The 11,016-nt window shown below is 40.1% G+C and overlaps 1 protein-coding gene across 1 annotated transcript in view; it reads right to left on the reverse strand.

Moving 5' to 3' along the window:
- Positions 1-4,056: 4,056 nt before the first annotated feature.
- Positions 4,057-11,016, reverse strand: part of PITPNC1 (phosphatidylinositol transfer protein cytoplasmic 1) — a 214,838-nt gene continuing 207,878 nt past the window's right edge. The window contains exon 10 of the mRNA XM_061392419.1: positions 4,057-8,668. Within this exon, the coding sequence (XP_061248403.1) occupies positions 8,663-8,668 (6 nt within the window). The 3' untranslated portion in view covers positions 4,057-8,662. The remainder of the gene's footprint in view (positions 8,669-11,016) is intronic.

Raw genomic sequence — 11,016 nt, forward strand, 5'->3', positions numbered from 1 at the left:
AGTGGACAATGTTTCTAAGATAGGGAAGCCACCGAATATCTAAATAAATCAGAGGACTTCTTTGTTAGGTTTGTCCTTCCTCACAGGAACACCCAGAAAGAGAGTATTAAAGATATTAAATGAACAAAGGACTTATGTGGGGAATGGATGCTTGCCACTGCTTAGCGAGTTGAGAATCGCAAATTTTTAAAACTGCAAATACTTGTTTAAAAAGACACATGTTCTCACTCATATATTGTCAGTGGAATTGTAAACTGGTAGAATTTTTCTATGGAGGAGATACTGGCAGAAAATACTCAAAGTCATAAAAATATTTGTATCCTTTGACCCAGTGTTCAATTTCTGGGAACTTATCCAAAACAAATAATTAAAAAGAAGACATAACCTATATTACAAAGATGTTCTCAACAACCCTATATATAATAACAAAATCCAGAAAATAATCTATATGCCAAATAATAAGGAACTATTTAAATGACAGATTTCCAACCAAAGTGGAATATTACATAGCCATGAAAATGACGGCCATGCTATACACCAAATGTAGTTTACAAAATAATTCAAAATTCTTGAAGTGTTTGGTAGAAGGATATGCATCTATGAGTTACCTTCCCCAGAAGGGCAAATTCCAAAGTACTTAATGAAGGTGAAAAGAAAATTCACAATCTGGGTCAAAATGCAAAGAAATGGAATAACGCCAAGATAGGAGTGGGAAAATTCAGGCTTGTAGACATACTTCTAAATTTTCAAATTGTGCTCTGGGAAGAAGCACAGCACACATTAATACTGATGATTGGCTTGAAGAACAGACTGGACAGAGAGCAGCAAGCTATCTTTGGACTGCTCTGAATATAATCCCCCTGTGTGCTGAAGATCACAGAACGATTCCCAAGGGTTGCTGAAGAGCAGCAAACTGCCAGCAGCTTGCATGCAGAATCCCTTGGGAGCAGGAAAGTTATTTCAGAATACGACTTTTTCAAAATCACAAAGGTCCAGATCTGGCTGTCCTTGAACACCCTTAAGTGACAGATGACCGAATCTTTCTATAAATTAAAAGAGGGGAAGTGAGGACTCCTGGTCGTTTGTGCCTGCCTTTAGTGCAGATGATTGTACTTCTAGTTAAACATGAGTATCCCCTAAATTCCGGGTGTATGATTCAGTGGTTTAATGTTGCTGTACCGAATGGCTGGACTCTCGTAGAACCTGAGGCCATGTCCAGTTTCTTTGGCTACTTATTAGCTCAAGTCCTCCATGCTGGGACCAGGGCAAGAACATTAAGGCTAAGTTCCAAGCTGTTTCTCCTTTTCCCAGGCGAAGGAGTAGTTAAATGTTTGGACTTGAATGAGACATCCTACTAGGTTGGATGCTGTAGAAAAGGGAGAATTTATGGGAGTGTGGAATAGCAGAGGGCTAATAATTAAGCAGAGAAAGTCAATACAACAAACTGGAAAACAGCTTGCCTGGGTTTTCACACACACACACACACACACACACACACACACGAACGTACATGTACACAAGGTTGATTGTTGTTTCAAAGCCATCAGAACTTCGGGTTTGACACTAACATTTTTGTAAAGGGATATTTCAGATTAGGGCTGGAGAAACGACACATGATTTGTCTTCAACTCAAAAGGGCAAGGTACAGTTGGAAGCTGGAGGCAAAAAATTCCAAGTGAATGTAGTGAAGTAAACAGGAAGTTTTAGAAAAGAACTTGGGTGTTCAGAAATGTAAGAGTAACACTCAAATGAGATAATGTCATGATTAAAAGCTGACCAGGAGAACTGGGGGTGTGATAAACATCTACGCATTCAACATCGGGCATCCAAATATTTACTCACCTATAGAGTCTGTGTGTGTGTGTGTGTTAGTCACCCAGTTGTGTCCGACTCTTTGCAGCCCCACGAACTATAGCCTGCCAGGCTTCTCTGTCCCTGGAATTCTCTAGGCAAGAATACTGGAGCCAGGCTTCTCTGTCCCTGGAATTCTCCAGGCAAGAATACTAGAGTGGACTGCTTTGGCCCCAGGAATAAACAGCTAGCCTGCCTGTACCAAGTTGGCTTTCAGCCAGCAACTACATGTGGGAAGTTTATGTGCTTTGAAGAATGAATTAAGAGGCAGGGCAGGAGTGGTAAGTAACTGAATTAGTGTTACATAATTTGGGGAAAAATAGTCAATCCTACCGGAGAAGGCAATGGCACCCCACTCCAGTACTCTTGCCTGGAGAATCCCATGGACGGAGGAGCCCGGTAGGCTGCAGTCCATGGGGTCGCATAGAGTCAGACAGGACTGAGCGACTTCACTTTCACTTTTCACTTTCATGCATTGGAGAAGGAAATGGCAACCCGCTCCAGTGTTCTTGCCTGGAGAATCCCAGGGATGGCGGAGCCTGGTGGGCTGCCGTCTATGGGGTCGCACAGAGTCGGACACGACTGAAGCGACTTAGCAGCAGCAGCAGCAGCAGTCAATCCTACAGGAAATCAACCCTGCATATTTACTGGAAGGACTGATGCTGAAGCTCCAATACTTTGGCCATCTGATGCGAAGAACCAACTCATTGGAAAAGACCCTGATGCTGGGAAAGATTGAAGGCAAAAGGAGAAGGGGCGACAAAGGATGAGATGGTTAGCATCATTGACTCAACGCACATGAATTTAAGCAAACGAGAGATAGTGAAGGACAGCGGAGCCTGCGTGCTGCAGGCCATGGAGTCACAAACAGTCGAACATGACTTAGCGACTGAAGAACAGTCACAAATTTGGGGAAAATCCTCAGTGTAGTTGTGGTGTACTGTTAGAGGAAGCTGTGGCCTGATATGATGCAGAGATCAATGCACATAATGTGGATGTTTCTGAACATATGCCCAGAGAAAACCATAATTCAGAAACATAGATGCATGTCTATGTTCATGGCAGCACTATTTACAATAGCCAAAACAACCTCGGTGTCCACTGACAGATCAATGGATAAAGAAGACATGGTACTTACACACAAAGGAATATTACTCGATCATTAAAAAGAATGAAATAATGCCACTTGCAGCAAATGGATAGACCTAGATTATCATACTAAGTGACTTAAGCCAGAGACAAATACCATAGTCAATATCACTTATATGTGGAATCGAAAATGTGACACAAGCGAACATATGTACAAATAGAACTCACAGATATAGAGAACAGAACTGTGGTTGCCAAGAGGGCAGGGGGATGGCGGACAGAGGACTGGGAGCTGGGGATTAGCAGATGCAAACTATTATACTAATATATGGATGGCTGAACAAGGTCCTACTATGGCACAGGGAACCATACTCAGTGTCTTGTGACAAATCGTAAGAATCTGAAAAACTGGAAAATATGAAATATGGAAAATAATATGAAAAAGTATATAATGGAATTGCTTTGCTGCACAGCAGACATTAACAACATTGTAAATCAACTACACTTCAACAAAATAAATATGGATGTTGACATTTGTTACAGGGTTGAATAGAAGAGGAGGGAGAGCTCTGGCTAAGCTCCGAGGCGGCTATGGAACAAGGAGGGTGAAGCATTTCTGTGCTCACTCTTCCATCCCCAGAGGACCCTTCTGTGAACAACAGGAGCTACTTGAGTTGGAGAAACTCTCATCAGATCAGAGTGATTTCAGCTCAGCTCAAACTGGCTTGCTCTGCTGTGGAGAGAATCTGGTGTTCCCCTGGGGTGGTATTCCTACAGATTACCTTGGGGAGATTTTTCTTGGTTATCACTCAAGACTGTTGCCTCATATTTGATGAGTGGGAACCAAGAATCTGTCGGGTGGTCCCACTAGGTTACAGACTCACTTTGGTGATTTTTTTAGCTGGATAGAACTGGCACCCAGGCATTTCCTACCAAGGGCTGAGCCCAGAAGATACCTATTAGACACTTCTTTGCATACAAGTCGCCTAAGAACCAGCCATTGGCTTGTTCTTTCTCCCTTGATAGCTTCTTTCCCCATCAACCCACAAATTCCCAATTTGTCAACATTCCCTTGGAAAGAGCTGAGAAAGAGAGAGAGGAAGATACACTTGGAAAGAAGATTGGTTTGTACTTTATTTACAACAGAATGTAAGAAAAAGTAAGTTATTATCAATAATAAATAACTGGGAAAAAAAAACACAAAACGGCTGCAAAATGACATAGGAGGATGGCTTCCTGGCACAGTTAAGATGTGTGAAGATCAACTTCTGTTTGCTTTGCTGTCTATCACACTGTGCATTCCAGAACTTGGTCCTTCAGCTGTGGCAGTGGTGTATCGACCATTTAACTAATCAAGATCCCAGTTCTCGATGTAAACACTAAAATTGACACTTGAAGCTACATGTAAGCAGCACAGGTACAACATCAGCTCAAACAGCCCCTCTTGGAGACACACAGAAACTGAGGGGAGACTTGCAACTCGACAGACAGGCTTTTGATTTTAAGCAAAAACACTGAGAGAGGCTTATCCTAAAGCGTTTGTTAACAACAAAATGATAATTAATAACTGCATCTGGAAAGGTCTCAACATATTCACATTCTCTTATTGCACTAACTCCTAAAAAGCTTAAACACTTACATTTCAAATGAAACAGACTGATTTGAAGGTAGAACACAGGAGAACCCAGTATGCATTGCCTCCATAAGCCATTGCTGTGCTCTTCTGTAACCTTTCATTTTCAGCAGGAAAGAATAGTTTTAAGCAGTCTATTTATGATCAGTTGCAGTTGCTGGACAGATTTTTTTTTTTTAAGAATTATGGCTCAGATGGCATATTGTCACCCAGCCTACTGAACCAGATGATCAGAAAGAGACTAAAACTATTTAAACAATCCTTCTGTGTTGGGAGTATCTGAATACGCATCACATATGGAGTAAAATTATACTCTGGCCCTTCTGAAAAGTACAACTGTTGTTGACCTATGCAAGCCAGTGCAAGTCGTCTTTGGGCCATGAAGAGGAGCTAAGGTGAGTAGGATTTAAAAGTACACATAAATTCATTAGCCATGAAATTTTCATGGAAAAACGATTTCTCGAGAAGTGTCAGAATCTACTCTTAGGTCACTGTTTATTATACTGTCTTGGAAGAAAACCATATAATAACACTTGGGAGTCCTGTTGTGTTTTTTAAGAGTCTACATAAGACATGCACAATTGCGCTAGTTAGAGATTTATTTTCACAACCAAAAATGTGGCTAATGCCTTCAAATAAATTAAAGCCATTTTCCCCACACCCAAATGCAAAGCCAAAACAGAAGGGTTTATAAATTAGTTCATGAATAAATGCATATTGTTTCAGTTACAATGTGGTAACTGAAGAAGGTCACGGACTCCTCTGTTGTTATGCTTTTTTCTTTGCTTTGCCTTATTCTAGCTCAAAAGTAGGAAAATGAAAGGTCTTCAGAGCTGACTTCTGACAAAGTTTATGCAGTAAAAACACTGAGGCCTTCTTGTCCTGGAAAAGCACAGCTAAAGCAATGATCTGTTTGCCAGCCAATGAAAAGCACAGGGGCATTTTCTAATTTGAAGTCCATCCAAAGTAATGAAATTTATGTTCATCTTGATGGTCTCCACTAACACGAGAGACAAAGATGGGGTGAACATAAATGTTATTCTGTGGATTATTTTAATTTGGCTACTAGAGACTTAAAACTGATGGTGCTGGACTTGCCATACTATATTTATATATATACAGGTATAATACAATTTTGGTGAACAAAGTTGAAGGTTTCCACATTGCAGACAGAGGCACTGAGTTAAGATTCTATTTTTTCCCCCAAACATGCTTAATTAATTCAAGTTTCTGGTTTTTTCTTCTAAGTTTCCATCATGCAGCCATTTAATTTCCATCCTTATAGGAATTAGTAATGTTCTATATACACATTCATTGCAGGCTTGTACCCCACAAAAAACAAATCCATGTATGAAGACTGTGAAATGACACTTGAAAATCAAGATAGATAAAATATTGAAGCCATTTATGCCTTGTGATGACTGGATTAAATATTCGAAGCAGCTAAAAGAATATTGGCACCCCTCCCCGCTTTGAAAATGCACGCGAACCACATGTAGACAGAAAAACTGAACATACTCTAAGACCACACATATTTGTTGGCTAAGAATCACACTATCTGTGGTAGTTTTGCGAGTAATGTCTGTGGTATTATACTGGCTATAGGAGAAAGAAAATTCACAGTAGGAAACCAGGAATTAGCTTTCTAAAGCATATAGAATTGTTGACTTTGATAGAGGAAGCTACTTTACAAAAATGGAAAATGAGCTATGGCATCGACAGAAAAACTAGGTGCCAGATGTGTTAACAACGTGCTCAAAACAAATCCATTCCATGAGAATATCGTGATCCCACCCCATCCTGATTTCAGCTTGCAAATGTTAAGCAAATACATACGCTATGCAAGTGTCTTCTGAAAGGAGAATTTTGCTTCCTGAAGCCAGACATTCTTGTTAAGTACTACTGTGTTGAGAGGGAGCCATTGAGAAGTCCAAGAGCTCTGGATAAAAGATCGAGTTTCCCCACAAGCAAAAATCATGCTACCGTACCATGCAAAGAGGGCGTCTTACTGTGGCACTATCCTTAGGGAAGAGATGCACTGTTGATCTAAGCTAGTTGCAATGGGTTTCCTTTGAGTTCTGGGTTTATTTATATGTTTATTAAGCTACGTGTCAACCTACAGGTTACGAAATGATCTTGACAACCTGACATACGACTTAGAACGCTTGGTGCTGGGCTCCTGGGGCCAGCACTTGCACCTTGGGAGAGTTTGTAACTTGAAGAACACTACGCAGAGTGCTGGGCACGAGAGAGAGAAGCAGGCAGGGCCCCCTGGCTGAGAGCCTGTGTAAGAGGAAGAGGACGCGCTCCTTGGTCTATGTGGTTTCCTTTGGAATCTGCGTTTGGGGAAAGTCCCTTTCCTGAGGTCGGAGGTTATGGTCAGGAAGGCTAGCTGGGGCCTTGGAGTTGCCCAATTACCTTGTTCTCTTCCTCCCTTGGAGGACAAAGGCTAGATTCTGTTTACTCTTCCTTCTGTGTTTAAAGGCAGTGAGGTGCAAAGGTGGCAGGTTTTCTCTTTAGATCAAAAGAGAGTTCTCTTTCTGCCACTTTGGTGAATGATCTTGTCTCCCGTCAACCTTGAGTCTAATCCTGCATTACTAAGACCCTCAGAAAAGAAAGCTGGCCAGAGGGGCATCTTTTATAACTTCTTTTCACTCTATAAATAAGAGTTAGCCGTTCTGCTCACTTTCTCCTCCCACCTGATGGTGTTGACTCAACTTTTGCGATCTTCCTGATATTTGGATTTCAAGTAAGGAACAAGAGAATGACAATCTTTTCTAAGGTCCAGTGATGGTAATGTATTCCAGGGAGGTCCAGATATTATTAAGAATATCCCTGTCCCATTAAAGGGATGGAGACAAGTCTGACAGTGTTAAAGTCCAGGCAGCTTACTCTACTCTGAACTTCTCTGAATAAGCAGAGTCAGTGAATTCTACTCAATTAACTGCAAATTCTGAGAATCTTAACAAATGACGTAAGGCTCGTTGATACCTGTAGGGGAAAAAAAAAAGACATTTGCCTCACCTGGGTCTCTTGGTTCCTAAACCAAACCATTCAATATCAGTCTGTTATGGTCATACTTATCCATGTAATTCTTAAAGATTTCTGAGGCCACAAGGGCACAAAGGGGAAGTTATTAAAAGACAGAAACAAGTGGCATTTTTATTAAATTCTATGAAAGGTATCAATAAGTTATTGTTAATTGCACTTGGAGCCTCTACAAGTTGATAATTAAAATTTCCAAAAAATTTAAAGAGTTAATTAGGCCCCAAATCCTGAGTCAGACTAACCAAAATAGGAATCTTAGTAACTTCTGGTATTCAAGTATTGATAAGGAGCAGTTCAAAATTTAACAATTAGGTGTGTTATGCCTGAGAAAATTTTTGAGAATTCCACGTTTGATGGGAGGAAACTTAACTTCATTATTTTACTGTACCTTGTAACACAGTGGTGTAAAGTTTTCATTTATTTACCCTTGAAGTCCATGCCAACCTCATCAAATGCCCAATAAACAAGGCTTCCTCCCTGGCGACCAGCTGCGGCCACAGATCTCTTCTGTCCTTCGCAAGTCTTGCATTTTACATCTAACGTGACACCCTGTGGCAGACTTAGGCAGTCATATTCTATGTGAAATTACTTAATCACATGCACACTCAAGAGATCAAAGGGACATGTCTGAGTGACAAAGCAGTCTTTTTCTATATCAGAAGATCCTTAAAAACAAACAAACAAGACCCAAAACCGAAAATATAAAACCCCATGAAATATTCATGTGAAGTTACTCTGATTTGGGCCGACATGGCTTATCTGAAGAGTGGATGCCAGGTAAATTCAGGGTGGCTTTTTTCTCAGGGTCTGGAAGTGTGAGAGTTTCTGGGGCAGACTTTTTCCGGGGCCGATCTCTGGGAACTGACAGGAATTCTGGTGCGTCAGTGGACAGAGGAGTGGATGGAGCGCTCGAAGGGGCACTGCGGACTGAAGACGGCAGCAGGGGGATGCTGGAGATAGAAATGGCAGGTGGGAAAACGCCAATTTTCTTGTTGGTGGCTTCCTGAGTGGCTCGTTCAAATTCTCGGACTTCATCCATTGTCATGTCTTAAAGGCAAAAAATAGAAAGAAAAAAAAATGAGCACGTATTTGGAAGAGACACAAATGGATTCATCTCTCTGCCTTTTTAAAGGAGCTATTAGAATCCTATGATTAAGGGGGCTCTCCAGATTATTAGCCCAAATTAGCAGTGAAATGCTAAACCCTGAATTTTTCCTTTTTACTGAGGCTGACCTCTGAAACAATATTCCTTTATGAACATCCATCCAAGATTTTCCAAAGCACTTTCAATGAGTACTTTAAGTATTCTGAAGACGAGTTTATCAGGCGAGCACAAAACCACACCAAGCTGTGTGTGTCTGTACATCCCTGTGCTGTGGACAAGGCTGGTATATGGAGCTATTATTAGACCTGGCCATCTTTTCTACAAAAGGAAGGTAATTAAAGCAATCAGTGGCCCCAAATGATACATATTAACAACTACTTTAGATCATGAAAAGACAAGTTTACCTTTACAGGGTAAACAGACAGATGATCAGAATTTCTCAACATGTTATCCTCTTGTTCAATAAATATACTTTTTGCATTCTAGGAGTTACTTGTTTCCTAACTATGCATCCATCCTGAGATCTTTGCAGATGAAAAAACAAGTAAGATGGGACAGCAACAACAAACTTTTCTAATTATCCACAAACCAAGGAAACAAAACAGTTTCTCAAGGAAACATAAGAAGAAAAAGAGCAGAGAAGAAAAAGAGAGCAACACAAAATCAGTGCGAATTTCATTTAAAAGAAAAAAGAACATTATTTGGCATCCAAGAAATAAATTCAGTGACGCCTTATTTAACGGGCATTGTCAGATGATACAGACTTGCCAAATGTCCGAAATGTTCTTATGTGAGAAAGTTAAAAAAAAATTCTTTCAAAGGCAAAGCCTTCCCTAATGTAAATACATTAAATAATGTATTACACACACTTACTACCAATTAGACATAATATATGGAAAGAATATCACTGTGCTCCAGTACAGTGGTGACTCATTTCTTAGGACTGATTTGCTTTATATAGTGCGGCATTTCTTCTCTCATTCTTAGGCACTCTATTATTACTCAGTCTGGCTATCCTTGGTATCCTTTGCCAATTTTGTTACTGGTAACTGGGAAACTAGGTAACTGGTCTTATTAAAAAAGCTCTGAGTGAAGGCCGACAAGCTTGTCCTGGTATAAAAGGTGAAACCTGCTGACCATGGGCTTCTGTACCTGTTTTATCTTCCCAGAGACCCATGTTTTCACTTGTGTCCTTTCCCATGAACTTAGCTGGTGAGCTTTCATTGGATGACACTACACAAACCAGTATGAAGCATGCAGGCACTTTGGAAATATTAACTATGGAATGAATATTCATAACATAGTATTAGTCATTAAGATAAATGACCTATAGTCATATCATAACATAAAGCAAACCAGAAATGTGTTTAAAAAAATCCTTAAGAGTATTTATTGGGAACAATTATTAAAATCTTCTGGAAGGGAAAAGTTTTTACAAAGGAAATTAAAAAATTATGCCCATGTTGATAGAATATAAAATTCAGAATATAGCAAGAACTGTACCTGTAAACTTACCACTTAGAACACTAAGGCTACTAGATAAGCTAAGAAATAAGATTAAGTTCTTTAAAGAGAGGTATTTCAAAATAAAACTGAGACTCAGAAAAGTTTCAGTGAATTTCAGCAAAGTTTATCTTTGAAAAATCAGATTTTCTTTACAAGTGGCTGAATGGTGCGCTACTCCACACATCCAGCAGGGGGCAGAAATCCCCCAAAGTACAGAATTTTGATTCTACACTCCTGTTCAGTCTCTTAGAAGTTCTCTCCCTTGAAATGTGTTGAAACTGCTCAGTTGAAAAGGAGACTGTTATTTCCTTATTGCTGGGGCCATGGATGTTCATTTTGCCCAGTTTCAATATAGTTTGTCTCTGCTCAGAAAGTACATCTAAATTTATTGAGCACCCATGTAATTTTGTGATGGACAGCAGCCTCTTGATTTCAACTTTTTCATTATGATAGAGAAGAAAAATATGGAAAAATCAATGACCCTTCCCAATTTAATGGAATTTCAAAGAATAAGGCAAGTGTGGTATGCATTTAAAGATAACCACACTGTGTAACTTCTGAGGAGACGGGCATTTCTGACACTGAAGTTATGGGAAGGGCTCTGAGTTGCAGCCAGAGAATGCACGGGCTTTCCCGTGGGGAGACCCATTCCAGGTATCACCATCTAAACGGTAAACTGACTTTCCAACAGTAATAATCAGAGTAAAATGGAAAGAAAACCAAACTAAGAGTCTTAAGCTGTAAGCTGTAAAAACTTAGGCTGAGGAAAGCGCTGTGTAGTATC

The sequence above is a fragment of the Bos javanicus genome, chromosome 19 (genome assembly GCF_032452875.1).
Source record: "Bos javanicus breed banteng chromosome 19, ARS-OSU_banteng_1.0, whole genome shotgun sequence".
Lineage (NCBI taxonomy): Eukaryota > Metazoa > Chordata > Mammalia > Artiodactyla > Bovidae > Bos > Bos javanicus.